The sequence below is a fragment of the Babesia bovis genome (assembly GCF_000165395.2).
Source record: "Babesia bovis T2Bo chromosome 4 map unlocalized Chr4_1, whole genome shotgun sequence".
Taxonomy (NCBI): Eukaryota; Apicomplexa; class Aconoidasida; order Piroplasmida; family Babesiidae; genus Babesia; species Babesia bovis.
The window spans coordinates 449,569-476,524 of record NW_026261571.1 but is presented as its reverse complement, the minus strand read 5'-3'; the positions used below and the strand labels follow the sequence as shown (position 1 = coordinate 476,524).

Here is a 26,956-nt window from a genome sequence, read left to right as displayed (position 1 = left end):
TACAACAACTCATTGCACAGATATAAATAGCATCTAAATGCAATGTCTAAAATAGAATATATTAGCCTCGAGGGTCTAAGAATTGACGGAAGGCGACCTTCGGAAGTACGGCATATTGATATACTCTGCGGTCCCGAGTGCGGTGTCGACATAATCAACTACGATGGAGTCGCACAAGTGACACAAGGACTTACTAAAGTCCAAGCATTTATTAACGGGCCCACAGACGTAGGTATGGTTAAAAAATAACCAAATGTGTACAGATTGGAAGGAGTAAAACAAAGGAAGGTTTCGAAACTGCAGATAGCCCCGTGGAAATACGATGCGAAGTTTGCATACCAAGTGAAAGGAAATCAATGGGTCATAGAAATAATGATGCAACAGTTGAAATCTCACGAGCTGTCGTCGGTACATTTGAACCAGTGATTATATCCCACCTGTACAAGAATTCGACGATACATATTTTTGTAAATGTTTTAGAAGCAGATGGCGGTAAGAGTATGACATAACTCGTGTAATGTACCATAGGAGTAAAGGCTACAGTCATTAATGCAGTGTTGATCGCACTCATTGACGCGGGAATAGCTATGAAGGACATTATAGTAGCGTGCACCGCAGTAATGCTTAATGAGACGCTTTTGATAGGTATGTTTTATATTATATATAAAACAGATTGCAGATCCCAATCAGCTGGAAATCAATGCCAGTATTATGGAGCTCACACTAGCACTATCGGTGTCTAACGAAGAGGTAAGGCATCAAATGAGAATATATTATACACACAGTTAATACACATTGATTTAAGATCAAAATACCCAATTAAATCGTATGCCGAAATCATTGAGAAGGCTATAAAAGGCTCTGAACGATTTGCAGCCCTGGCAAAAGCAAAATTAAAGGGTTATGCACGTGAACATTTGGAGATCAATAACGCAGTTCACGGATCGAAGTTAGCACGGTGATTGCAAAGGAAACGAAATGAGGAATATACAGCGAGTTGGTGCCCCTCCGGATTACAGGTGGGACCCACGGAACTTTGTAAATAGGTTACGTGACAGCCCATTTGATTTTATCGCAATGACAGTGTATATACTACATATCGTCGGATTTTTCTGCCTATTGGTTGTACTCAAGGTGCGCCATTCCAGAAAGAAAGGGTTTGCAGTCTCGCACTGAATAACCCTGAAAAGTGCCATATCGGGGAAATCATTAACATGGAAATAACATGTATATTTAATCGTTTGTAACAGGCCACATTCCAGAAATAGTAGATTATAGTATACACAAAACTAGCTAATTATCTGTAGGCAAGCCACGATCTACATGAAATGATACATTACAATAGTCAATAGCTAAATCCCTGCTCCTTAGCATAATCCAAAGATTTCTGAACAACCTCGTAAAGGTTCTTCGAAATGTTGGCTGACTTGATACGGTTTAACTGCTGCAGCATCAACGTACGACGACCGGAATCCAACTTCTTGAATTTAGTCAGATGAATAGCTTGATGCGATGATACATGGGAGTTAATAGGATCCACCAATAAAATCTGATCAGCCATAAACTTGTAACCACTGCCAGATGGATCATGAAAGCGGATGCTACGAGTAAAAGCACGCACCAATGAATTGGCACGGTTAGGGTTTTTGTTAGTGTAGTCCTTGTGAGTAGACAACATGCGCACACGATCCAAGCAGTCAGCGGAGTCACTGGATGCCTGAGCACTAAACCACTTGTCAATAACCAAAGCGTCACCAGCAGCACGCTCGTAAAAGTCCGCTATAACATCATCCTTACCAGCGAAATCCATGTTCATTAGCTGGACAAAGGCGTAGTAGCGGTCTGTCATGCAACGAGCAGCACGGTAGTGACCCAAAGCAAGCTCAACAGCAGAAGCATCCGATCGACAAACCAAATAACCCAAAAGAGTATTGCGCAAATAACGCCGAGCCATATCATCCTTCTCTAGGGTGTCCTTCTCCGCAGAAAGACTCTCATAGTGACGCCTAAAAACAGATTCGCACTTGTCCAAAATCGACCTGCGAACATAATTCATAGCATCCCATAAGGCATTGGGGTCGTAAGTCTCAAGATCTGCAACCAAGGCCTGCGTATCAGGTAACATTATGCATAAAGCCTTCTCATTGTTGTCTAAATCAGATGATAGAATGGACTCTATAGAACTGAAAATCATATCATCAATGGGTTTCACTGATCCGATATTAGATAAAATAGCCTTAGTGCGCATACACTGACCAGCTTCCCAACGATTCAAACCATCAGTGTCATGAGACATCAAGAACAAAAGATCCTCATCACTCTGCTGGAACTTCACCTTTATAGGTGCTGAAAAACCACGGTTAAATGATAGAACACAGTCTTCGTTCACATCATTTATCTCAAAGGTCTGCTCGGATTCACGAAGCTCAAGAACTATACTGCCCTTAAGGTCACGCTTAGACGACTTCCCCAACAAACCAATCTTTATGGGAATGTGGAAAGGCAACTTCGTCTCTTGACGAGGAGTAGGAGGAGTATACTGACGAAGACGTAAACGGAAAGTAGTACCATCACGGACAGCCTCGAGAACCTCTACCTCAGGTGTACCCGCCTGGAAATACCAACGCTCAAACTGAGTCAAGTCAACACCGTTGGCATCGGCCATAGCCGCACGGAAGTCATCACAGGTTACAGCATGGGAGTCGTGGCGCTCAAAATAAAGATCCATACCCTTGCGGAAACCATCCTTACCCAAAAGAGTCTTGTACATACCAATAACCTCAGAACCCTTGTCATAGACTGTAGTGGTGTAGAAGTTATCCATGGAAATGTAACTCTCAGGACGAATGGGATGAGCCAATGGACCCGCATCCTCAGCAAATTGGTAAGTACGCAAATTACGCACGTCAGTTATACGAGTTATAAGAGGTGAAGACATGTCACCAGCAAATTCGGATTCACGGAATACAGTCAAGCCTTCCTTAAGAGTTAATTGGAACCAATCACGACATGTTACACGATTACCAGTCCAGTTGTGGAAGTACTCGTGACCTACGACACTCATAATAGTATTGAATTCAGAATCAGTGGTCGTGTTCACATCAGCCAAAAGCAAAGAGGAATTGAATATATTGAGACCCTTGTTCTCCATAGCACCAAAGTTAAAAGCACGAGTGCAAACAACGTGGAATTCATCAAGATCATACTCACGACCATATGACTCCTCATCCCACTTCATGGCCTTCAAGACACTCTCCAAGGCCCATTCCAGCTTAGTGGCGTCCTCAGGCTCAGATGATACCTCAACAAGAACATCACGGCCACTCATAGTGCGGAAAGTCTTCTTGATGGATTTCAAATTACCAGCAACTAAGGCAAAAAGATAGGATGGTTTAGGGAAGGGGTCAACAAACTCAGCAAATATCTTGCTACCATCAATACCGCTGTCAACCTTATTACCATTAGATAAAAGAACTGGATACTGATCCTTGTCAGCCCTAAGACGAACCCGATACCGAGAAAGAACATCAGGACGATCCAAAAAATAGGTAATACGCCTAAAACCATGAGATTCACACTGAGTAGTGAATAACTGACTATTCTTGTAAAGACCTGATAATTGCAAATTAGCAGTAGGGTTTATCACAACCTCAGTGTTGACCCTAAAAGATTCACCAGCCTTGGAAGGTAAAAATGAAACGGGAATATTAAGAAAACCATCATCGTCAATATGGTAACCAGATAACGGCCTGTTCTCTAATGGTTTGCCATCAACAGACACGCTTCTGCAATCTAACTCGTCACCATGCAAAACAAGGTCAGCAGGCGCAGTGCCCTCCTTGCGATGCATCAATAACTCAGCCTTCACAACAGTAGCAGTCTCATGTAAATCAAAATCGAGGAAGACACTGTCTATATCGTATATAGTAGGCGTGTAGTCCTTGCGAAATATCTCTACATGCTGCTTAGCCGGCTTTAAAGTTAAGGTCTGCACCCCCTGGGCAACGGTTGCCGTCTCAGTGGTAGTGGCCGTAGAAGTAGTTGACATCTTGACAGAAGATGGATTAACAAGATAACATGGACTAGCAAATAAAATAGGATGACACTGAATGAAGCCGGTTGCGCCACAAAGGTAACGTAAAGAATGTGTTCTGCCTAAACCGCGGTTATAGCAATATTGCAATCCCGCAATATTATATTTACCAACAAGACTGTTTGTAAGTAGCTTCCGATGAACACCCCGAGCAGCGTATGCAAGATTAAACATGGGATACGCCAGTGCCAAAGATGTGTACCTAGAGGTACCCCAAATTGACAAACAAAAAGGAACAACTTCCACCCATAAAGATATGGATAGTACCGAAATAGTGGTAATAAAAACGAATCTTACGAAGTTAGCGAGAAACATTAATGAAGAATGTACCTCAGGTTATGGAAGCTACCGTAAGCACTACAAAACATAAACAGTGGACTATATAAGCAACTATAGAGACCGTATAAACAAATTTAACTATATTATAAACTTGGTGGAAACATGAATGTATTGATCAGGTACACAAAATGATCTTTGGTAAGACCTGCTTTAACCATTCGAATCACAGTATAGCTTCCGAGATACAGTGATTAGACATAAGGTATACTTCTGGGCTAGTTGATTGTAACAATCCCCTGTTGTCATTTAGGTAGGATATATCCATATTGAGCATGGATCCAGAAAACAGTGTGTAGTTGTCTACGCGGTGTTTATAGCTACATATCAGTGTTTAACCTGTAAAATTGACATGTAATTACTTTGAATGGATGATCCGGTTATATTATGATCCAGCCATGCTGATATATCATGACTCCACGAAAATAATATACAATGGAAACACTGCCCATTGTAGCATAGAGTGGAAACGGGAAGTAAACCTATTAAGGGTAATGAATTACCTAATTTAATATTACATATAATAAAGTCGCGCTATTCCTGGAAATCGTTATACACATCGAACTGTAACACTGAGTGACGCACCCTATGCCCCTGCTTAACCTGTAATATCCATGATATAAACAAGTTCGTGAATTGTTAATGTATCAATAGCAACATTTGGCAAAAGTCTTGTAGTTGTCTACTACGTACCTTGTGGCATATCGCATTGTATAGCTCCGCATGGGCGCACCTTTGAGTAAGTTTTTACGCATTTTAATGATGTGTTGAATTTTTACCCGTGAGGAATTCTAGAGAGGAAAAAAGGAGTTTTTTAGTTGCTAGGAATTGGCGTTTTAACCTAGCTATTGTGTTGCCTATACAGCCCTGATCATATACAGAGAGGAAAAGTCTATGTATTACACATCAAGCCCGAGTCTTAGTGTGTGATTTCCTAGAGCTACATACGCATAAGTGCCCGCTTTTTATAGGAATTTTATTGCTATATCTATCGTGCACAATCTGGTCTACAGTATCGTACGTACTCCCGGAAACTTTGATTAAACAGATGGAAAGGCTTTGATAACTGCAGATATCCTCGTAGAGGATACGCATGAAAGATAATCGGTAAGGCTATAGTACTGAGCTTAACATCAAGCAGAGTTATGGATTTCACCGAGAGGTATAGGAAATGGAAAGGGACACTGGACCAACCAAAGTTTGCCGAATAAAGCCAAGCAACCATGGGCAGCGTCACGGAGTATCGAAGCTATATGACCCAAGAGAAGGGTCAGCGTACGCCCGGATGTCCAAGACGCATGAATTGAATCTAAGAAAATACCAGGAACAACAATCTGCAATCAGGCTAGCGGCGCCATTCCCGTCATTCGTCAGGGAGTGTAACAGCCGATCATTCCTAGATGATGGCGCTCTGTCGTTCGATGATTCGTCAGATGGATGGATGCATGAGTCTTCGTCGGATTTCCATCATAATACAGCTCTAAGCAGCACAAGTACATCGGGAAGGTTGCTACAACCAAGCATCTCACTGCCATTGGGTTGGGATGCTACTAAAACTGATGAAGGAGAGACACAACAAAAGCAAGTACGTTCAAATAGTGAACGGGAACCGCCAACCTTTGGCGCACGTATACAAGTTCCATATAAAGACGATGACGTAAAGACAATTAAACCGATAAAGTGTCCAACATCACGATGGGAGTCACGTGTAACGCAACCTAAAAATACAAAGGAACCGATACAAATAGAATCGTTCAGAAATTCAACACTACAAAGTTTCAGAGCAGCGCCAGATCTCACCCAATCTTTCTCAATGCTAACGTTTAACGCCGGGCTCCTAGAGGTGCGGATGCTGGGTTTGCAGATGTACCAAAATCCGGGGTATACAGATAAAAGGTTAAAATGCGTTCCCAGCGAAATACGAAAGGCCAATGCCGATGTAGTGGCATTCCAAGAAGTATATAGCAATCACCATGCACATTATATCATCAAGGAACTTAAAGATCTGTACCCATACTCAGTTAGGGATGGCTGCGCCCCGGTATCAGATGATTTCGAGCATCTGTACGAGCGGAATAAGAAAACAAGGAAACGTGGTATAGCCATGTTCCACAGCGGGCTGCTGTTCCTAAGCAAATTCCCTATCCTGTGCGCCAAGTTCCACCCGTGGGATGTAGTCACGCATCTGGAGGCGCTCTTGGCCAATAAGGGATACCTGGAAATATTTGTTGATATACCCGCAGCTGGCAAGATTGCATTCTACAATGTGCACATGGCAAGCGCCAGTGTCAACCCGGAATCCACGCACGTGGAAACAGTTAGGAATGAAGAAATAAAACAACTGCTAAAAACAACAGAACGAGCCGCTAGCCTAGGATTTGCACCAATCGTAATAGGAGATCTCAATGCAGCACCAAACAATTGTGCAAGTAATTACATGTCGTTCATACACAGAGGGTGGACGGATGCATACGTACTCTCGAGACAAAAATCAAAGCACAAGAAAGTGACCAGTGTCAGAGATAGGATGCTAGCAAAAAGAACAAGCTCAATCATGAGCTTCCCATCAATCAACGAAACCATAGGCGTGGAAAATGTATTCGGAGATGATAAATCACAGAAGCCGCAATTGGAAAAGGTTACAGTAATGTCAAATGTACCACGGAGCCGATCAGGTGATATACTAAAACCAGCACACTGGTCAATATCCGAAGGGTCAAGATGGTCAAGGTTCATGGAAAGATTTGCGTTGCATAAGACATATCGTCTAAGAAATGAAGAGGCTACGTGGCAAAGTATCAAGGCATACTACCCACATGGCGACTCACTAAGCCTACGAGTAATACATTACCATACACCCAGTAAATTGAGGTCAAGGAAAACTAAAAATCTAGATAAATTGCAAAAAAGAATGCAAAAAATTAAACCGAGAATTTCGGTAAAGGCACCGTGTCTTATAAATAATGGTTTGAATCGAACGAAAACATTTAAAGAACGGTGCTCGGAGCTGCTACGTAGGTCAAAGAACTTCTGGACATCTGAACCTAAACAAGCATCAAACTCAGTACCACATATTACGAGACACTCGAGAGTCGTGACAAATCGATCTGAAGTATACTTTCTAGTGAGGAACCCATCAAACCAACTTAAAGCACCACGGGTTAAAAGGTTCTATTGGTGGAACAAAAGACGAAATTTCATGGATGTAACCTGGGATCCTAGAAATCCACTGAATATGCACGGACCACACGCCGGGTGTAGCGGTCTGAGATGTGATTATATATTCCTACCTCCACAAGATCTTGCAGGAGTCCTCCAAGGCTTCATACCATCAGCTGGAGAAATATTGTTCAGAGAACCTATAGTCATGATAGATAAGGTGGGATCAGCATACAACTGTCTGTGCTCCGCATTCACAAGCATGAAGAAAGTTATGCTCGTGACGCTGTCAGACCACTACGGTCTCAAAATAACCATGGTACGAAATGCAATTGTAAGAAGGAAGGGCTCAGAGTTTATACTGCCACGCACATATCACAGTATATGATAACCGAACATCTAATTTGATAGATATCCTACATATCGGTCCCACAACTCAATCTAGGAATGAAACTCTCTTGATATCAATAGAACCCATTCATACTACATAGTTATACTGAATGTAACACTCTATTGTTACTAAGCATCATTAGCAAGTCTTAGTGACCACATGACTGAACCGGGAATGAGCACTACAGTGACTTTCTGAAAATGCGATAATGTGATTATGTTCCCGTCCCTTCGAACCTTCAGGGATTGTACCATGCCACTACCATGCTTCTCGCGCTCAGCATTGTGCTGGATCTCCTTGTGGTAATTATCAACAATGCAGCTTTGCTTGGTTGAGTCCTCAATGTCAACCTTCTCGCCGTCAATCACTACCTGAACGGGCTCTAAACAAAGAGTCTCACAACTTAAACTACGCTGCTCATTGAGAAGCGGGATGTAGAATACAATGCTAGTCTTGTTGTGATGAACCTCATCCTGGCCGTAGTTACATACAATAGAGAACACGCAGGCATCATGGTAAAGCATCCCCCAAAGGTCTGCGCCCTTGCCGTTAAACGCTTTGGCCAAGAATTCACGATTGCCCTCTAACAACTTGGGCCTGTTCTCATCCGCACATGCCCATTTAAGATATTGATTAAAGGCAAAATTCTTATACTCCTTTTGGGCATCGAAGGCCCTGCGCTTCTGCAAGTTGCACTGTTTACAAATGTCGTCCAGCACCTTCAACGATTGCTCGCAATGAGTGTTGCTAATAACCGATTTCAACATGCGATGGGTGTACAAGTCAGAATAACGCCGAATTGGAGAGGTAAAATGAAGGTACATAGGCAAAGCTAGGCCCCAATGACCTGTAACTGACATGGATGATGTAACGTCCTTGTTAATAGGGGAATATACAGCCTCCTTGAACTGCTGTAAAGCGGCAAAGCTCAAAGATTGGAATGCAGTGGGCTCCATATGGTGAGCGCACTTGCGTAAAACCTCCGGTATCTGCAAAACATCGGGATTAATAAGCTGCTTCAACTCAGGAGGCATCATTGATGAAATCAACTGCTTTATAGCCTTGGATGTGTTCTCGTGGACCCTGAGAAAGTAACGGTCAAAGCTCTTAGAAAGAAGTTGAGCCGCCTGAGTATTGGCAAGTAGCATCATCTCCTCAACCAGCTCGTGGCTCTCCTTTGGCACGTGCTCGATGCGGAGTATATCGGCTCCACTCTCAATATTGGGGATATGGCACTTGTAACTACCAGTGGTGTCCACAGTTACAGCGCCACGGTGCCTCAACCTGTAGTCCCTCAGTTTCCTTGACAAATAATAAAGTATAACCAACGGAGGCCATATGGAGTTTTTACTGGTACTTGATGAATTAGGTAACTCTAGATCAATTAACCTTTGGTGGAACGTTGGGATATCCATTGTTGACAAATCTGATGAAATACCCAAGTCGCAGTCCTCCAACCGTCGATAAATAATCTCCTTGGCAGTTTGGTAACTTAACCGGCTGTCACTCACAATGCGAGTGAGTTGGAACGTTTGATTCGATATGTATAAATTGTTACCAACAAGCTCACCGCCAGTTGGGTCCTCCGAAAGGTCAGCAAACATGGAAAAACATAGCTTCTCACTACCTGGAAGAAGGGAACACAATTTCTCACTCAACATCTGAGGCAACATAGGAAATACCTGGTGCTCTAGGTATACCGAGGTGGCCCTTTCCCGGGCATCCAGGTCCACCAGGGAACCCTCAGTGACATAGTGGCTGACATCGGCGATGTGTACACCAACAGTGTATACATATTTACCATCTAGACATCTAGTTTCCACGGATAAGGCATCGTCCAAATCCTTGGCATCTTGGGGGTCTATAGTGATAACAGTGAGATCACGACGGTCGTGCCTATTGTCGTATTTGGTTAGCTCCGCTTGCTGTATAAGGTCGTCCAGGTTACGTAATACTTCATCAGAGAAGCCATTGGGGTTAAGGCCACGAAATACCATCAGGGAGTACATCCTGGAGTAAGGCTCTGTAACGTCACCAATAACCCTAGTAATCACACCACTCGGCTCTATGTCATTCTCATCCCAACTAATGAATCGCATTAAACCAAAATATTTCGCATTCTTAGGCAAACGACTCAAGTGAGCTTGGATCTCGGGAGATAGACATTCAAGATTAACATTGAAAGCCGGCCAACGAGTATCCTGAGGCTGGCATTTAAAACAGCCTCCCGATGACTTGCTAATTGCATCCTCATCTATCACCACAACGAAATTGTCCAGTGAAGGAGACCTTTTAGTAACTGCGATAACCCGGCATTCATTAGCAATGCCAAGCGAACGATAGCTATCTGTTGTAGTGTTCCTTAAACGGCGCTGACGTAATGCAACCACCTCGTCCCCGTGAAATGCACGGTTCCTAGAAAGGAACCCGAATATACGCACTTCGGGATTGCTCGAGGCAACATTGGGGTCGGAGTCATGATTAACATCTGTCAGCTTCCGTTTTCTATTGGTACATGGATGTTTTTTGGTCACCCTCCCAGATGATTGGGGACTAAGGCCTAGATCACTGCATGGTGACTCGCGAGATATAGTGTCATATTCACCAATACTAGCAACGGTACTTGCCGAATCACTGGAATCTGCATCTTCCGCAGAGTCTGTGCGATTATAGGTTGGGTTTATAACGACTTTAGCCTCAGTAGTGGCGAAAGCAGGAATTACCACTGTACCCCGAACTACTAAATCCGGCCTCTCGGTTTCTAGATCATGGATTCTAGCGTCATCCCAATATGGTTCATAAGCAATGTCGGTGTCCTTAACTGATTTAACGAGCTTCTGGTCCTGGGTTGGCCTAGATAACACTTGTCTAATATCACTACCATCCTCCGAATGCACAGCTAGCCCTAAATGCTCCTCATTCCGTCTATTATGCACATAACTTGATGCAAACGGTACGTATCTAATGAGTAGCACATCCCTTAGCCCATTGTCTCTATATATACACCTGCGTCTAGCGTATAGTAGATAGTTAGCGTACACATTGAAAAAAGCCCTGGCAGTACCTGAGCCCAGCAGCATAATATGCCAGAAATAGCTTAGTACCAGAATATTAAAACATGGAATCTTTGGGATTTTGCAAATTGGTTGTGTGGTATTACCAGGTGTCGTCTGACACTATCCTCTTCTATTCAGATTAATTCTATAATCCAGTAGTCCATATGATGTTTAGGTTTAATAATATAGTACACTAGTTAGTTGGTATTCGTGTTATAATTGTAACAATGGGTATAAACCAGTCTTCAATGCCTACGAGTTTAGACCTTAGACTCCAAGCTAGGGAAGCGGTATGTAAAGTTGCATTGTGTTAATATAGATTATATTGAATATTATCCATAATGTGTGTGTGCATATACCTCCAGGTATTGCATTACTTCATACTCTGTAGCTGAAGCTCCAATCACAATGTGAGCGTGAAGAAGTGAATGAAAAGGAAAAAGTAAAGCGTTCTCTAGAAAAGGGAAATATGGAAGCTGCACGTATACATGCAGGTAATGCCATTAGGAAGCATAATGAAGCATTGCGCTACTTGCAGTACCATAGCAAGCTAGAGATATTGCGCAGCCAGGTGGAATCTGCTGAACGTACAAATGCGGTATGTTATATGGTAGTTATATAATGGTGTACTTTGTTACGATTTGTGGTATGCTCTATGCTGGCTATCATACAAACTCGTGATCATTGGCTTATTACAAAAACTAAACGAATACCTCGTAACCATAAACACACCAATTCTCAGCTTAATGAACAGTTGAAAGAAGCGCTCCCTAGACTGAGCAAAATGACGAAATATAAATCTAACGGCAACACAAACCTAATGCAAGAATTGGAAAAGATATTTGATGATCTAGTAAGTTATGCAATAAGTCTCTGGGCCGGTTTATACGCCAAGGTACAGAGTATACGGTCGTGCTTAGCAATTTTAACTGATTAACACTGGTAATAGGATGTGTCGGAAGCATATGGAGATATGACAATGAACTCAGTCAACGCTCATTTGGCTCCACAGAATGAAGTGGACAACTTAATAAGCAAAGTAGCAGACGAGTACGCCCTAGACATTGGAGATATGCTAAACGCTTCGAGGGTCATTGGAAGCTCCCTCTCAAATCGCAACATAGGACGCCTAACTCAGTAATATGGCCAACCTTAATTACACATATTTATAACCTATATAATATATTACGTGGTCGAACCCAGGGTAACTTAATGATAGCCCATCCCCCAGGCACACGACGGGTAACCATAACTATGCCGGGAACCAATATCACTATATTAATGTTGCGTACATTTTGCAGTTGACAAAATGGCGCTCCAAATGGGTTTATTCAAAAAACTGGAGATTATCAAAGAAAAGGTTAAATGTGTCGATTTCCACACATCAGAACCATGGATACTCTCTGGACTGTACAGCGGAAGCTGTACGATACACAATATCAAAAAGCAGACGCTGGTAAAACGCATCGATATCTGTGACAGTCCAATTCGTTGCTGTAAATTCATCGCACGCAAACAATGGCTTATAGCGGCGGGAGATGAAATGTGCATTTTTGTATACAACTACAACTCGTTAGAACGAGTGGCTGCCGTGGAAGGACACACGGATTTCATAAGATACATGGATGTTCACCCTACGCTTCCATATGTTATCAGCTGCTCAGATGATATGACAATATCGTTATGGGATGTAGAGCATAACTGGGAGCGCATATGCGTCTTCGAGGGGCATCAACACTACGTAATGATGGGTAAATGGAGCCCCAAAGATATATATACATTTGCATCGTGCTCCCTGGACCATACAATCAAGTTTTGGGGTGTTTCTACAGACTTGCTAGACAGGCGCCACTCGGCCCAAGCTTCCCCGAAACCATTCTTTACCCTGAAGGGACATACGAGTGGTGTAAAAACCATAGACTTCTCAACTGTGATGTCTAACCCGTACATCATATCTGGTAGCGAGGACACCACTATACGCGTATGGGATTACCAAACTAAGCTATGTCTCCAGGTGCTCCGACAGCACACGCAGCCAGTGACATGCGTGCTCCACCACCCCCGGCTGCCCTTAATCATAACAGCGGGTGAAGACGGGAATGTAAACACGTGGCACAGCACATTGTACAAGCTGAAGTCCAGTGTCAACTACTCAGTCGGTAGTATATGGAGCATTGCCTGCGATTCAACGCATATGGCCCTAGGAACGGACGATGTGGCAATGGTGTTGCACTTCGGCAGGGACAAACCCTTGGTTTCAATGCATGGCAACAAACTTATCATGGTAAACATGTTCGACATTATGAGCTGCAATCTAGGATCGGCGCCTATACCCGACGATGATAGTATTGGCAAGCCGTTATCCCTGGACTTCCGCAACATTGGCCATTGCGAATTCTACCCGCAATCAATATCGCATCATCCTAACGGTCGTTTCATCTGTCTGTGCGGCGAGTCTGAATATGTTATATACACGGCACAGGGAATGCGCTCAAAGACATTTGGCAAGGCCATGCAGCTAGTGTGGTCATTCGATGGAGATTATGCCACCTGGGACGGTCATGAAATCACTATACACCAGGACTTCAACCCAGTGACTACTATCAGGCCTGATGTCCCCGTAACAAGTATCCACGGCGGCCACCTATTGGGTGTGACGTCTAATAACAGTGTTATGTTCTACGACTGGAAGACTTGGTACCTGGTTCGTACCATTGAGGCCGGTGTGTTCGATATCTGGTGGAACGCCAGCGGTACCAAGGTGGCCTTGGGTTGCACTGGCAACTGCTACATCCTCAAGTACAACAGCGACGAACTGTCAGCTGCAATAGATAATCAGGAATACGATGCATCCAACGGGGTAGCCTCAGCTTTCGAGCTAGACGGCGAAATCATGGAACGGGTTAACAGCGCTACCTGGGCATTAGACACGTTTATATACACAACAGCAGGCCTTCACCTGAATTTCTGGACTGCTGGTACAAGTGAAATATTCCACTACCTGGATCGACCACTGCACATGATAGGCCACTCGGCCCAAAGCGGTATGCTGTACCTATGCCAGGACGATGTGGTTGCATACCCCCTGCCTATCGACTATCTGCGATTCCACTCATTCGTTAGTTTCAAGATAGAGGCCGCGGAGCAGGGAGTTGAATACGAAGATGACCAGGAGCTGGATGATATCATATCAAGCTTCGAACCGGCCATGAGGGAACGTGCTAGTGAATTCCTGGAATCCGTAGGTGAATACAAATTAGCACTGCGGTCGTCAGTTGAACCGGAACGCCACTTCGAGCTGCACCTAAAGCTGGGTAACGTCAAGGACTGCCTTAGGATACTACATGAATTGCAGGCGCAGCAATCTGATAGGTCACGTGACGATGTGCTGCGCTCGAAATGGAAGCGCCTTGGCACACACTGCCTGGATACCAACGACTACGATACCGCAGTGGAGTGCCTAATGAACTGCGGAGACTACTCGTCCTGTATGCTGATTTACATCACCTCAGGAAACCGTGATGGTATTGCAAAAATAGCAGAAATCGCAACCAAAGAGGGAGTGGCCAACATTGCATTCACGTGCCACTATATACTGAACAATATACCAGAGTGCATAGACCTCCTGCACCGTACGGGTCGGCATAGCGAAGCTTGCATAATGGCACGTACGTACAAGCCGTCGGCATTAAAGGCATCCTATGAAAAGTGGAACAATGCATACAACCCAAATCTACCCGCCCTAGAAGAACCTACAGTAGATCAAGATGCCCTTGAAATTGAAAAGTTGCTATCAGAGAGACTGGCCACAGGCTTCCCGCAGGCCAAGGAATACCCCAAACTGAAAGAAGCTGTGTATGTCAATTTGCTGCGCAGTGAAACGCCAATAGATAGGAGTGCCATTGCGTCCGACTGGTCAGCGGGGATATAACTATATAGTGACTATATAATTTATACAAAGTGTATCTAGGTGCCACGCATAAATCAATCTGTACCAAAATTAAATCATCTGTTATGTAATACGCTGAGTATTTTGCGTATGAGTCTCGGGTTCTTCAGCTGCACGGAGCGTTTTAACCGCCGCTTGGCACCGTGAGTCTTCTTCCTCTGTAAATGGCTTTTACCCGCACGCTTGTAGATTAGCTTTCCCGTTGCAGTTATCTTGAAGCGTTTAGACACCGCCTTGTTGGTTTTTGGCTTGATTCTAAATTTGCCACCAGCCGTAAGCTTGAGTTTATGCGCCCTCCGGGCGAATAAAGGAGCGATATGGAGTCTATAGACAACTGGAAATGTAGTACTGATACCTATAAAAGCTTGTTTAGTATGTATTATGGAGCCATCATTAACACGAATGGCTGCAACTGACGTCGCTCGGTAATCCTCATATGCGAAGATGGAAACCGTCCAAAATATAAAAAGACTTCGCATCACCGTGCTCTATATAGGTGTGCATTGGGTTATTTTCAGTTCACTAGCGTTCCATTGTTGTATGTGTGTAGAAGGTTGGACCTTATAACATGGAATCCCTTGGGGCTATGTGTGTTGTGCAGTAATAGATACACACGAGCGATTCAATAGCTATTTGGGATCCTAGATAATACTATTCATAGCGCTTAGAAACGCATTATACACCAAATGTGTCCCTCGGATCAAGTGTACTTGCATTTAGTGGCACTTTTTATTTTTTTGGCATTGTATAATAACGAATTTGAATCAGCACTGAGTCATTAGGGCCTATAAGTGTACATACATGATTATTATCACGCCATAGTGCCAACGAATCAGTTCAGACACATTGAACATAACATAAATGGTCCATCATTTTTCATTTACATTTTGGTATCTATATCAACCTATCGTAAAATTTAGTTTCCATATTCAAACTGGTATATAGCTGAACTTTGGCACGCCGATAGATTAATATAGAATAACTATTTTACATAGTTATTCAATATACACTTTAGTTATATATCCATAACGTATAAAATGAACGTTAATCAAAGTGTAAGACCTCCATCACATGGAGGGTGGATGGGCCTGTGTAGTCTCCTTGTGGCATTGGCCACACTGTTTTCTAATGTAGAAAGCGTTGCAATGGACAGGCTGGGCAACCGCCCACTCAGTCAACCACTTATGAGCGAATCTATAGAGGCTGAGAACGTTGGATTCACCGGGTACCCAATTGCAGCTGTCGCCGAGGAACAAGATGAAGAGAAAATGGCCGACAACCTGATTAAAATGTCAAACCTAAACTCACACCTAAACGATGAAGATGACAATGAACCCGATGACGAAAGCACTGTTGTACAAATAACACCCATAAGCATATCGCTGGAAACTAAGGGGCATGCCAGAGTGTCTGAATCAAAAGGAAATCGTGCAGATGGTAACATATCGTACCATATATACTCCACCACATCCCAGCAAGAATTGAACCCAAACTACCAAATGGACATTGAGCAACAGCCTAACCCTCGCGTTATAAGTGACAGGATGGAACTCGAAACGCCAAACACCAACCGTGATCAGAACATGGAAGAAGATACTATGATGCCATCCTATGACAACAGCTACCGCGATAACGTGGAAACAGAAGAACCCGCAGCTGTCAATAGGGATACCGGAGAATATATGGACGCAAATTCGGACGGTAGCATGACAAACCCATCATATCTAGAAACAGGTAATACAGCAATACCCGAGAATCTAAAGAAGATTGTGCCAGGGTTCTTACGCCGCCCATTTGGTAACCATGAGAACGGAGCATGGGCAAAAATCAAAAAGGCAGGTAAAGTTGTGAAGAATACCGCCAAGCTAGGCGTCGAGCACATTAAGAAGGCTTTTGGAGATGCAAAGAAAGCTATCAAGCACAAGATAACCACGGGTAAATGGCGTCCAAGCAGAGTGCTTGTTGACTACACATAGACATCCACGAGTACAACCAATAGTTAAAACTGTAACATATCTATACCTGGTATTACACATTTGACTACAGAAGGCTGTAGTATAGTTGTAACTAATTATCTGGATTCCATAGCTAGATATTGACAATAATGTGCATAATGGGGTCTGGATGGCATACGTCTCTGAATTAGTCTACCGTTTGACGTCCTCAATGTTTAGTGGATTGTCATTTGTGCGTCCAAAATGCCAGATGACAGTCCTAAGGCAGCGGACTCACCTGAGCCTTCCAATGTTCCTGAGGCTGCTGGAGCATCAATAACGCAAATAAGATTACGTCCATTGTCCGATCGCATTTTATCTCGTGTAGCTACTCTATCCAAGGTAGACGGCCTCAGTGAGGAAATATTAAATAACCTGAATTCATGGTACCAGAATGAATGGCGTTGCGTGCACGCGGCACGTTTTTCCATGTGCCCATCTATCGGTGAAAGCCTTCATCGTTACTTTATGACCCGTCAGTCCCCGCACATAACCTCTGAACATGTGGAATCATATTTAAGTACATCTTCAATATTATACTACGGTCTACGCGGCGACTCAACGCCCGCCCACGACGTGTCGAAGAACAGGTATTTCCAGCGATATTACTACACAGCGCGTGAGAATGCTATCGCGCTCAATTCTTTTGTGGTTATGAGCAATTTTATATGGGCATGCCACTATTATATGCGTGATGAATTTGCCAACACATGTCTTCTCGATATCTTACTTCAAGCGTTCCCAGCAGCATTGGATAACTTCATCCGTTTACGCGGCGTCGTTTATCTGAGATCAACATTGGATTACCTGGCATTGAATGGGAAAATAAGATCCAGTACCAACTACCTGCTAAAGGCACTGGCCCTTCTCAATAAGTTGGACATCTCATTCCCAGTGTTGCAGTCATCTCGAATCGGCATTCCCATAAACGGTATCGCAACAGGTGGCAAGAATGCAAAGCTTGGTCTAGACTATGAATGTGAGAGCGACCAGGTGAAACTTAAGGCTACTGACTTAATAAAGAAGTGGAAGGCAATCAGAGATGCTTCACAACCAGCGCGGGTAGACGCTGATCCTCGACGGCAGCTGAGGAAGCAACCTTCATCCGAACAGTCAGCTCAACCTCACTCGGATGATAAATCACCAGTGCCTGCTGCACGACGCGCTGCGCAACCACCCGGTTCATTTGTTCTAAACATACTGGACAGCATGGTAGAGCAGCGTGAGAAGGAAAAGAAACGTAAAATTGCCATGAAGGAAGCGCAACGTAACAGTCTATTCAAGGTATCCCGTGCCCAGGAGGGAGAAGATGGTAACGCCCCCAGTCGTGTAGCGGCTGAAACCCCGGTACAGGCTGTCCCCCTGAAAGTAGCTACTGACAGCAAGCCTGCGGCCGAGGGTGACCAGGCTGGTGAGAGTCGTAAGGAACTTCAATCGTTGATGAACTTTTTTAAGAGCTTTAAACCGCAAGTCAACGCTGCTGAGGCAGGTTCAACCATGCCTCCACGTAGTACACAGCCACCAATTCGCATAAGTGGTGACAAAACTGGGTTAACTATTTCAAGCAATAACTTTACGCATACGAATGTGGTTCCCGCCCCCTCTATGACTACTAATACCGCCACCCCTAGCTTGGTTGGACAGACTTCGGAGCCCGAGGTCCCTAAGTCTCGTAATGGTGTTTCCGGTAGCGGTGATAACATCCCCCCCTGGAAGTAGAAAACATGTTTCTACGTTAAAAAAACGCCATTGAGCGATATATCGTCATTATTAGTTAATAACGATAAACGCTATATATTCGGAACTAAATAGCTGTAATGATATAGTGGTTATTTTCTGTTGTCTTTATCCCAGCATAGTGTGTAGGCCGCGAGAGTCATCGTGGGTATGGCCGATAATATATTTCGTAATATCGCAAAAATGACAGATCATAGCAAGAAGGATAGCGATGCCAAGGCAGCAATGCCGTTTAATCCCATGGTTATGAACATGATGCCCGGAGGAGTGCTTCCTCCGTTTCCAATGAACGGACCATTTCCTCCCGCGATCCTAATGCAAGGTGCCCCGAATGCAAATAAGAAACGAGTGAGATCACGACGCAAGGGTGATAACGGAATGCGTCGTGGTATGGATGCAGGAGCAACTACTGCTGAATCGGATACTAGGACAGACAACAAAAGAGCTGATAAAAGGTCGTTCATAGCAACACGTGGTAGAGAACGTGTACAAAACGATTACAACCAGAGGTTTGTTGACACTGGAGAACGACCGCAAAATTTTGTTCGAGACGTTGGTGAAGGTAAGCGCTTTGGCGAATACCCGAAGCTTGACCGATTATCAAACCTTAAACGTGAAATAATAACCAAGCGTGCAACTCCAGCGAGGTATATAAGCGCCGATCTGCGCACATTTGACTTTGATAGTCTACGCGTCTTATTCGACGTGGTTCTCATCAACCCGCCCTGGCGTACACCGCGCATGAAAGCGTTGAAACAAAATTTTGGTTGGACACTGGACGATTTAATAGAACACGTTCCAGTCGACAAAATAGTCGACGCTATGTCCTTCTGCTTTATATGGTGTGATTACTACTCACTGGACGATGCCCGTGCGGCGTTGCGCCATTGGGGCTTCAGAAAGTGCGAAGATATTTGCTGGCTAAAGACTAACGCTACTTGGAGTAACACAAACGCGGACAGCGCATTCAAAATGCGCAACAATGCCCCCGGAGAACACCAGGGGCTGCTTCACAAAACTACTGAACGATGCTTAGTTGGATTGCGAGGACCCATACGCCGTAACGAAGATGATTACTTTGTGCACTCCAACCTGGATACCGATGTGATAATAGCAGAGGAACGTGACCCACGTGAAAGTCTAGAGATGGAGCTGAACCTGCGCATAAACGATAACGAAGATATCCAGATGCAAATGGATCGATACCTTACCAAAAAAAACACCAAGCCGCAAGAAATATTTGACATAATCGACCGCTTTTGCCTGGGTAGGCGGAAATTAGAGTTGTTTGGCAGCGACGATAGCATTCGTAACGGATGGGTCACCGTAGGACCTGCAGTAACCAGTACCAACTACAACGCCGATGAATTGCTCAAGTGGACCAGTGGAAATGGATGCTGGCCCCAAGTACAGGACCACCGTGGCGGCCGCTTGATGGGCACTTCAGAGGAAATTGAAAACCTGAGGCCCAAATCACCTGCAAAGCTAACAGGGAAGGAAGCAGCTGAATCACGCGATAACATGGTGTAATGTAGTACCTATTGCAAAGAGTTGATCCACTGTGAATACCTTTTTTAGTAACACACATGGTATAATGCTTCTCTACTGCCCCATCGCTCTGTTTTTGTTACCAAAAAGTGACATGTGTAACATAATATAATATTTAAACAGGAATATACATAGTAGAACTACGATTGTAGTTCTGTCTATCTGTAAACAACGCGGAAACTCTACCTTTTACCGGCATTCTTGTGCCACTATCCCTTGTCTAATCGACCTTCCACTCGATTACACACGATGGCTACTACCAGGAAACTTGCAATTTCTACCGATAGCATGCCGCTGCAGCAGGCTGACCCGGAAATCTACGAGATTCTCCAAGAAGAACGTGAAAGGCAGCGCGACTCCATCGACTTGATTGCATCAGAGGTACGTTCACGCTCCTTGGACAACTCTAGCCAGTTTATGTGCTCTTTTAAGTAGTCTACTAAGAGTACAGCCTCTATATGTTTACATACTACATTGTTGGTAACATTATGCACCGTTGCTCAGAATATGGTAAGCACCGCTGTTCTTGAAGCACTGGGATCTGTTTTCACAAACAAGTATTCGGAAGGTTACCCCGGGAGGCGTTACTACGGTGGTTGCGATGTTGTTGACAAATTGGAACGCCTTTGTATAAGCAGGGCATTAAGGGCATTCAATTTGAATCCGGATGAATGGGGTGTAAATGTACAGCCATTATCCGGTAGTCCAGCAAATCTCGAGGTTTACATGGGTCTGCTGCAACCACATGACAAGATTATGGGCTTGCGACTAGCCTCCGGGGGGCACCTGACCCACGGATTCTACGTTGGTCAGAAGAAAATATCTGCCACCGCTGTATTCTACACCAGCCTGCAGTATGACGTTAACAAGGAAACTGGATTGCTGGATTATGACGATATGGAGCGCCTGGCAAAGGCATATTGCCCCAAGCTGATTATAGCCGGAGCCTCGTGCTACAGCCGCTACTGGGATTACAAACGCTGCCGTGAAATAGCTGACAAGGTTGGAGCATATCTCATGGCCGACATAGCACACATTGCCGGTTTAATTGCTGGGGAAGCACACCCAAGTCCGTTTGAGTATTGCCACGTGGTCACCACTACGACCCATAAGACCTTGAAAGGACCGCGTGCAGGAATGATCTTCTTTAACAAGAAGATTGATCCCACCATCGAGGACAAAATTAACAACGCAGTGTTCCCGACGGTGCAGGGAGGACCACACAACAACGCCATAGCGTCACTCGCTGTTCAACTAAAGACGGTATGTTTCTACAGTAGTCTATGCAACTCCGCTCAGGTAATGTCGCCAGAATGGAAGGTCTATGCCAAGAACATCGTGGAGAACGCCCGTAGGCTTGCTATCGAGTGTGAGTCACGTGGATTCCTAGTTGTGACCGGTGGTACTGACAACCACACGGTTGTAATTAACCTGAAGCCTTTTGGAGTAAACGGTAACAAGGCGGAGCACATTTGCAACGCAATTAATGTAACTGTAAGCAAGAGCACCGTACCCGGAGATGTCAGTGCCATGAACCCGTCTGGATTGCGTTTGGGAACTGCTATGATAGTAGCCAGAGGAGCTGTCCCAGAGGACATGGCGTTCATCGCCGAAGCGTTACTGGAGGCCGTGAAGATTACACAATCAATCCAGGAATCACATGGAGAAAACCACGAGGACTTTAAGCGCGGCGCCGAAGGTAACGAACGTATCGCCGCGCTGCGCAAGAAGGTTGTCGATTGGATTCGTCAGTTCCCTATCATTAGCTAAGTGTAGTATCGGTGGCTCGCGTAAGTACGCTGCATTAACCTAGAGTCAAGCTACTTCTATCATGTACTTCTTATGTGTCTATATAGTTCACCTGTGTGATTCCCCATATAACTCACGTGTTGCTCGTTTGCCGCCATGTCTCTGCTGTTTTACAGCTTGTTAGGCTATTGAATCGCCTTTTACAACATAATTTAGGGGCACAGATCCGTTTTGTCGTTGCAATTTCGGCATGCGGTGTGTGCTGGTGTAGTGTCCCTCTGTTGTTTATACTGATACTCACATATTGTACCAAGCATAATGTGTGCCTTATTTCGTAGTATCAGCGGTAGTATAGGCCGTTGCCTACACCGCTCGGTATTGCATCCCACCCGCCGTTTTTCCGGCAACGCCACGACCTCCAGCCACCTACAGAAAGGGAGCATATCCCAGGTTATCGGCGCTATCGTGGATGTCAAATTCGATGGAACGCCACCGCCTATATTGAATGCATTATGGGTTGACACACCGGAAGGACGTCTTAGCCTGGAAGTAGCTCAACACCTCGGTAACGGTGTTGCACGCACGATCGCAATGAGTGCAACCGAAGGTCTTACGCGCGGTCAGGAAGTTGTAGACAGTGGTAACCCAATCACAATCCCAGTAGGGGAATCCACCCTGGGTCGTATCATGAACGTTACCGGTGACCCTCTTGATGGTTGCGGTCCCATCCCGGATTCCAAGCGGTTGTCGATCCACCGTGAAGCCGTGTCGTTCAGTGACCAACGTACAGATGAAGCCTTGCTGATCACGGGTATCAAAGTGGTTGATTTGTTGGCACCCTATGCCAAGGGAGGTAAAATTGGTTTGTTCGGAGGTGCCGGTGTAGGTAAAACGGTCCTGATTATGGAATTGATCAACAATGTCGCCAAGAAACACGGTGGGTTCTCCGTGTTCGCTGGTGTTGGTGAACGTACGAGGGAAGGTAACGAACTGTACCATGAAATGATGGAAACGGGTGTCATCAAGCGCCGTCAACTGGAAGACGGAACATTTGACTTCTCGGGCTCTAAAGCTGCTTTGGTGTACGGACAAATGAACGAACCACCAGGTGCTAGAGCCCGTGTTGCACTCACGGGATTGACCGTTGCCGAGTATTTCCGTGATGAAGAGGGGCAGGATGTGCTACTCTTCATCGATAACATCTACCGTTTCACCCAGGCCGGTTCCGAAGTGAGTGCGCTGTTAGGAAGAATTCCATCCGCCGTGGGTTATCAACCTACATTGGCCACTGATCTCGGAGCACTCCAGGAACGCATTACTACAACCAACAAGGGTTCGATTACATCAGTCCAGGCAGTATACGTCCCAGCCGATGATATCACTGATCCCGCTCCAGCTACCACTTTCTCGCACTTGGATGCCACTACAGTGCTTTCTCGTTCAATTGCGGAGTTGGGTATTTACCCTGCGGTCGACCCGCTTGACTCAACGTCACGTATGCTGTCGGCCAACATTGTAGGACAGGAACAGTACGATGCCGCACGTGGTGTACAGAAAATTTTACAGGACTACAAATCACTGCAGGATATCATTGCCATTCTGGGTATGGACGAGCTGTCTGAGCAGGACAAGTTCGTTGTAGCACGCGCCCGTAAGGTACAGCGTTTCCTGTCTCAGCCGTTCCAAGTGGCTGAGGTGTTCACCGGCAAGCCTGGGAGGTTCGTTGAACTACAGGATACCATCAGCGGTGTCAAGGAAATCTTGGAAGGTGAGTGTGACGATATGCCCGAAATGGCGTTCTACATGGTTGGTGGTCTGCAAGAAGCAAAGGAAAAGGCTGCAGAAATGTCAAAGACCAAGTGAATATAGCGGACAGTGGTTCACTAAAAAAAGTGTAACTAAAAACTTGAATGTTTCAATACCAAAGGGTTGACGTACACTGCATATAGAAAGTACTACATTTATATCAGTGACCTTAGAATAGCTGCCATATAGCATTGCTCAGTCTTGAGTAGTAAATATGCGCCTACAGGCCTCTAGTATAACCCGACTGCATTTGAGTTTGGATACCTTCTTGGCACAGTGACTGTCCAAGTATTCAGACCAAGCTTCAGATAGGGCTTCGAATATTTCCTGAAGATGTTAATAGACATACATATCACCTACCTCACTTTGTAACTTCAGCAGGTCCTCAATTACATGCTCTTCAGTGTCTTGAGGTGTTTCCGTCACCAAGGCAAGAAAGAGGCCTGATAGAAACGACTCTATAGAAGCACTTTCCATATGCTCCTTCTTAAGGAAACGAAGTAGCCGTATTTCCAGTACCCTTGATATTACCATAACGCCAAAGTATAGGCCTGCATGGGTACACTTTTGAGGTCGTTTTTCATGGAGATGCTCTATTGCGGAAATCATAGTGCAGACGTTAGCCCTGGTGAACCGCTTGCCAGTAGTGGAAGGCATCCGCGATAGGAGTTTGCCAACCTCGGAATAATAGGGGTTGTATGCATTCTCACTCATTAGACAGTGGACGATGGTATACACAACCTCGGTATACTGGGCAGACTTGATACCAATTTGCATTATGCGCTCAACCGCGTGTTGAGGGTTCAGCGCACCCATGATAGCTATAAAGGTTGACTTTTGACAGTTGGAGTATAATCTGAAGGAGTCGTAACCAAATTTTGTAACCGTACCTCAAAGCAGTTGCCTTCTGCAATAGAGCGTCAGTGGAGTTTGGGTCATCGTCACCCTCAATGCCGCTATTTAGCATTGAAATAGCATCACAATCGAGTTTCTTCAATATTGCATACGAACCAGTGTTGCCAGTGTAAGCTTGACTAAATTGGAGTAATGTCTTATAGTCAATTTGTGGATTTCGGCCACCGCCCTGGTACCTGAACTCGCCCTTTATAATGTTCCTGTTTGTACATGATATCAACTATGCATCACATACTTCAGGAAGTCGAATGTCTCCACGGGCTTGCGCTCCTTTGATATCTTAAATGCGTCAATCTCTTGTTGAAAAAACCTCAGCCGTGCTGAATGAAATGAACGGTACCAAAACCATACATACTCTGTGTTATGTCTCCATGCGATGATTTATAGTCCTCCAGCATCTTGTGAAAGTGGTCCATGACCTTTTGAAAGGACTCAGCATGCTCACTTCTCATTTTGTGGCCTGAAGATCATACAAAACTTGTGTTGTTACTCACCAGTATACCGCAATAGTAACATCAGCACCTGCGCAATGTGTTCAGTAATTTCCTTTGCTGTCATGATTTTTATAATGTGGAAGATTATTTCACAATCCAGCATCTCAAGCTCGGATATAACCGAGAATGACATGACCGTGTTCCTAGCTTTTAGCTTAGTGTCCAGCAATTGCTTGGTGTCCTTATTCCTAAATAGGATTGGCAAGGATCCGCCCAGTGTATTCAGAAGCTTGTGGCAATAAACGTAACCCACGTTGATGCCAACCGTATTGCAAAGGGCACATATAAGAGCTGTATGGATGGCAACCAAGCTGATTACACTGTTTTCATTTTCAATAATCGACTTCACAGTGCACTCGCATATGTTCTCTATGAGGGCATCCAGCGTTCTTGTCTGGTCCTTGCCACTTGTCATCACCTTGTTGTATATGTTAATAACTTCCCGAACCACCACGATGAAGTTACCCTCCGATATCCTATTAATGAGACCCATTTGCTTTTTCTTCATGTTCGCTAACGAATTAAGGTCTAGTTCCCTAGGTTCCGCTTGTTTAACTACTGGCTTATCGTCTACAAAATATGACATAAGATAGATATACCCACCGTCACCCTGGTTATTTGATAAATTGAATCTAACCCGTTTCTTTACAGGTTCAGGTACAACATCTTCATCGTCAGAAGTATAACTACCAGATTCCTCTTCTTCGTCACCATATACAGAGTCCACCTCCTCATCAGCATCATCCTCCTCGGTATCAGATATACCCTCTTCAGCACCGTTGTCATTAGAAGCTGCCGCGGTTGTAGATTTTCTTTTAGATTTCAATTTGCTCTTCTCCGCCATGTGGTTAATCTCCGAAAGGAAGTCCAATAAATCATCATCAAAACCATCATTGATAAACTCCTTGCGCAATGTTTGGAATACGTCACCTTTGGAGGCTCCTTTTTTATTTTTTAACAGGCGCTTTTCCAGGTACTCAATTTCCCGTTGCTCATCCGTTAGCTCCTCAGGTTCGTCAATGGGTGGCTCTATCTCTTCATATCTAGCACCACGGCTCCCTTTCTTCGGTTCAATGTCCTCCGATGGTGCATCGGAGTCTTTCTTTGCTTTGGCTGACTTCCTATTGCGTTCCTTCCAACGTAGCATATTCTGATGGTGCCTTTGCTTTTCCTTCTTCCGCTCTGCCTTTCTCATCTGCTTTCGCGATTTGACTGTATGGGTTCAATACCAACAAAAACAACATACCCCGTTTAGTCTTAAACCGTTCGTCGTCATCTTGGTCGTTCTTCCGCTTAACAGGTGCCATTATTTAAGATGTTCAGGACAGGGAACGAATTAAAGACAATTGTGTAATCAGTAAAAAGTACACACCACCCTGTGTAGATGACTAAGTATTAATGTGTTGTATTTATCAGGTAGCAGTATGCCTTAAATGTGTATATGATTCTAAGTACCCCCGTGTCTAAAGGATATATAGAATTGCTGTTATACCCATAATCTAGAGTATGTATGGTATCATTTTGATATCACTGGTCTTCAACGCGGTCATCAGTGTGCTGGAGGCCATGCTTGTCTGTTCATTGCGTTACAGAGTGATGTAGCCAAACATAGTGATTAACGAATACTAGATACAATAACTAGATTCCAATTAAACTAACGATAGCCATAAAGGCTTCCAGTGTAGAGTCTATTGATAGCGCTGTCTAGAAATTGATGTTGACCTTTAAA

General features: G+C 44.4%; 13 protein-coding genes across 13 annotated transcripts; 9 read left to right on the top strand and 4 right to left on the bottom strand.

Annotated features, from left to right (window-relative positions):
• Window positions 1-25: 25 nt before the first annotated feature.
• Window positions 26-1,250, top strand: BBOV_IV005940 (3' exoribonuclease family domain 1 protein). Its single transcript, XM_001610473.2, has 5 exons — window positions 26-228; window positions 264-492; window positions 529-645; window positions 680-750; window positions 786-1,250. Exons 1-5 carry the CDS (start codon window positions 43-45, stop codon window positions 960-962), a joined length of 780 nt encoding a protein of 259 aa, XP_001610523.1. The 5' UTR covers window positions 26-42; the 3' UTR covers window positions 963-1,250.
• Window positions 1,251-1,262: 12 nt separating this feature from the next.
• On the bottom strand, window positions 1,263-4,178 carry BBOV_IV005930 (putative aminopeptidase N). Its single transcript, XM_051767518.1, has one exon. It carries the CDS (start codon window positions 4,046-4,048, stop codon window positions 1,346-1,348), a length of 2,703 nt encoding a protein of 900 aa, XP_051623269.1. The 5' UTR covers window positions 4,049-4,178; the 3' UTR covers window positions 1,263-1,345.
• An 887-nt stretch (window positions 4,179-5,065) lies between these two features.
• On the top strand, window positions 5,066-7,980 carry BBOV_IV005920 (Endonuclease/Exonuclease/phosphatase family protein). The gene is made up of 3 exons (XM_001610471.2): window positions 5,066-5,168; window positions 5,311-5,536; window positions 5,571-7,980. Exon 3 carries the CDS (start codon window positions 5,601-5,603, stop codon window positions 7,974-7,976), a length of 2,376 nt encoding a protein of 791 aa, XP_001610521.2. The 5' UTR covers window positions 5,066-5,168; window positions 5,311-5,536; window positions 5,571-5,600; the 3' UTR covers window positions 7,977-7,980.
• An 89-nt stretch (window positions 7,981-8,069) lies between these two features.
• BBOV_IV005910 (RNB domain family protein) lies at window positions 8,070-11,219 on the bottom strand. Its single transcript, XM_001610470.2, has one exon. It carries the CDS (start codon window positions 11,057-11,059, stop codon window positions 8,108-8,110), a length of 2,952 nt encoding a protein of 983 aa, XP_001610520.1. The 5' UTR covers window positions 11,060-11,219; the 3' UTR covers window positions 8,070-8,107.
• Window positions 11,167-12,223, top strand: BBOV_IV005900 (uncharacterized protein). Its single transcript, XM_001610469.2, has 4 exons — window positions 11,167-11,325; window positions 11,427-11,633; window positions 11,778-11,888; window positions 11,985-12,223. Exons 1-4 carry the CDS (start codon window positions 11,263-11,265, stop codon window positions 12,174-12,176), a joined length of 573 nt encoding a protein of 190 aa, XP_001610519.1. The 5' UTR covers window positions 11,167-11,262; the 3' UTR covers window positions 12,177-12,223.
• Window positions 12,224-12,325: 102 nt separating this feature from the next.
• BBOV_IV005890 (Coatomer WD associated region family protein) lies at window positions 12,326-15,015 on the top strand. The gene has a single exon (XM_001610468.2). The coding sequence runs from the start codon at window positions 12,345-12,347 to the stop codon at window positions 14,964-14,966; it is 2,622 nt and encodes an 873-aa protein (XP_001610518.1). The 5' UTR covers window positions 12,326-12,344; the 3' UTR covers window positions 14,967-15,015.
• A 10-nt stretch (window positions 15,016-15,025) lies between these two features.
• BBOV_IV005880 (putative ribosomal protein L35) lies at window positions 15,026-15,506 on the bottom strand. Its single transcript, XM_001610467.1, has one exon. The coding sequence runs from the start codon at window positions 15,461-15,463 to the stop codon at window positions 15,041-15,043; it is 423 nt and encodes a 140-aa protein (XP_001610517.1). The 5' UTR covers window positions 15,464-15,506; the 3' UTR covers window positions 15,026-15,040.
• A 496-nt stretch (window positions 15,507-16,002) lies between these two features.
• On the top strand, window positions 16,003-17,017 carry BBOV_IV005870 (uncharacterized protein). The gene has a single exon (XM_001610466.2). It carries the CDS (start codon window positions 16,022-16,024, stop codon window positions 16,958-16,960), a length of 939 nt encoding a protein of 312 aa, XP_001610516.1. The 5' UTR covers window positions 16,003-16,021; the 3' UTR covers window positions 16,961-17,017.
• A 138-nt stretch (window positions 17,018-17,155) lies between these two features.
• Window positions 17,156-18,771, top strand: BBOV_IV005860 (TFIIS helical bundle-like domain family protein). Its single transcript, XM_001610465.1, has one exon. The coding sequence runs from the start codon at window positions 17,183-17,185 to the stop codon at window positions 18,695-18,697; it is 1,515 nt and encodes a 504-aa protein (XP_001610515.1). The 5' UTR covers window positions 17,156-17,182; the 3' UTR covers window positions 18,698-18,771.
• Window positions 18,772-18,879: 108 nt separating this feature from the next.
• Window positions 18,880-20,330, top strand: BBOV_IV005850 (MT-A70 family protein). Its single transcript, XM_001610464.2, has one exon. It carries the CDS (start codon window positions 18,899-18,901, stop codon window positions 20,243-20,245), a length of 1,347 nt encoding a protein of 448 aa, XP_001610514.1. The 5' UTR covers window positions 18,880-18,898; the 3' UTR covers window positions 20,246-20,330.
• A 53-nt stretch (window positions 20,331-20,383) lies between these two features.
• On the top strand, window positions 20,384-22,090 carry BBOV_IV005840 (putative serine hydroxymethyltransferase 5). The gene is made up of 3 exons (XM_001610463.2): window positions 20,384-20,644; window positions 20,768-21,526; window positions 21,563-22,090. Exons 1-3 carry the CDS (start codon window positions 20,513-20,515, stop codon window positions 22,031-22,033), a joined length of 1,362 nt encoding a protein of 453 aa, XP_001610513.1. The 5' UTR covers window positions 20,384-20,512; the 3' UTR covers window positions 22,034-22,090.
• A 111-nt stretch (window positions 22,091-22,201) lies between these two features.
• BBOV_IV005830 (putative ATP synthase F1 beta chain) lies at window positions 22,202-23,948 on the top strand. The gene has a single exon (XM_001610462.1). The coding sequence runs from the start codon at window positions 22,331-22,333 to the stop codon at window positions 23,873-23,875; it is 1,545 nt and encodes a 514-aa protein (XP_001610512.1). The 5' UTR covers window positions 22,202-22,330; the 3' UTR covers window positions 23,876-23,948.
• A 15-nt stretch (window positions 23,949-23,963) lies between these two features.
• BBOV_IV005820 (uncharacterized protein) lies at window positions 23,964-26,634 on the bottom strand. The gene is made up of 8 exons (XM_051767213.1): window positions 26,474-26,634; window positions 25,831-26,439; window positions 25,228-25,797; window positions 25,089-25,193; window positions 24,969-25,053; window positions 24,709-24,933; window positions 24,179-24,674; window positions 23,964-24,145 (listed from the first exon to the last, which is right to left on the bottom strand). The coding sequence occupies exons 1-8, from the start codon at window positions 26,532-26,534 to the stop codon at window positions 24,014-24,016; spliced, it is 2,283 nt and encodes a 760-aa protein (XP_051623268.1). The 5' UTR covers window positions 26,535-26,634; the 3' UTR covers window positions 23,964-24,013.
• Between the last annotated feature and the right edge of the window lie 322 nt (window positions 26,635-26,956).

Bases quoted from the DNA above. Each gene is read 5' to 3' on its own strand.
- BBOV_IV005850 (XM_001610464.2), top strand. From the start codon at position 18,899: ATGACAGATCATAGCAAGAAGGATAGCGATGCCAAGGCAGCAATGCCG.
- BBOV_IV005860 (XM_001610465.1), top strand. From the start codon at position 17,183: ATGCCAGATGACAGTCCTAAGGCAGCGGACTCACCTGAGCCTTCCAAT.
- BBOV_IV005820 (XM_051767213.1), bottom strand. From the start codon at position 26,534: ATGGCACCTGTTAAGCGGAAGAACGACCAAGATGACGACGAACGGTTT. The intron at 25,194-25,227 runs GTGAGTAACAAC...TATGATCTTCAG, and splicing joins GTTACTATTGCGGTATACTG to GCCACAAAATGAGAAGTGAG. The intron at 24,146-24,178 runs GTAGGTGATATG...TAACATCTTCAG, and splicing joins TGCTGAAGTTACAAAGTGAG to GAAATATTCGAAGCCCTATC.
- BBOV_IV005840 (XM_001610463.2), top strand. From the start codon at position 20,513: ATGGCTACTACCAGGAAACTTGCAATTTCTACCGATAGCATGCCGCTG. The intron at 20,645-20,767 runs GTACGTTCACGC...ACCGTTGCTCAG, and splicing joins TCGACTTGATTGCATCAGAG to AATATGGTAAGCACCGCTGT. The intron at 21,527-21,562 runs GTATGTTTCTAC...AACTCCGCTCAG, and splicing joins TCGCTGTTCAACTAAAGACG to GTAATGTCGCCAGAATGGAA.
- BBOV_IV005880 (XM_001610467.1), bottom strand. From the start codon at position 15,463: ATGCGAAGTCTTTTTATATTTTGGACGGTTTCCATCTTCGCATATGAG.
- BBOV_IV005870 (XM_001610466.2), top strand. From the start codon at position 16,022: ATGAACGTTAATCAAAGTGTAAGACCTCCATCACATGGAGGGTGGATG.
- BBOV_IV005930 (XM_051767518.1), bottom strand. From the start codon at position 4,048: ATGTCAACTACTTCTACGGCCACTACCACTGAGACGGCAACCGTTGCC.
- BBOV_IV005920 (XM_001610471.2), top strand. From the start codon at position 5,601: ATGGAAAGGGACACTGGACCAACCAAAGTTTGCCGAATAAAGCCAAGC.
- BBOV_IV005900 (XM_001610469.2), top strand. From the start codon at position 11,263: ATGGGTATAAACCAGTCTTCAATGCCTACGAGTTTAGACCTTAGACTC. The intron at 11,326-11,426 runs GTATGTAAAGTT...CATACTCTGTAG, and splicing joins GACTCCAAGCTAGGGAAGCG to CTGAAGCTCCAATCACAATG. The intron at 11,634-11,777 runs GTATGTTATATG...ACCAATTCTCAG, and splicing joins CTGCTGAACGTACAAATGCG to CTTAATGAACAGTTGAAAGA.
- BBOV_IV005940 (XM_001610473.2), top strand. From the start codon at position 43: ATGTCTAAAATAGAATATATTAGCCTCGAGGGTCTAAGAATTGACGGA. The intron at 229-263 runs GTAGGTATGGTT...AAATGTGTACAG, and splicing joins TTATTAACGGGCCCACAGAC to ATTGGAAGGAGTAAAACAAA. The intron at 751-785 runs GTAAGGCATCAA...TTATACACACAG, and splicing joins TATCGGTGTCTAACGAAGAG to TTAATACACATTGATTTAAG.
- BBOV_IV005910 (XM_001610470.2), bottom strand. From the start codon at position 11,059: ATGCTGCTGGGCTCAGGTACTGCCAGGGCTTTTTTCAATGTGTACGCT.
- BBOV_IV005830 (XM_001610462.1), top strand. From the start codon at position 22,331: ATGTGTGCCTTATTTCGTAGTATCAGCGGTAGTATAGGCCGTTGCCTA.
- BBOV_IV005890 (XM_001610468.2), top strand. From the start codon at position 12,345: ATGGCGCTCCAAATGGGTTTATTCAAAAAACTGGAGATTATCAAAGAA.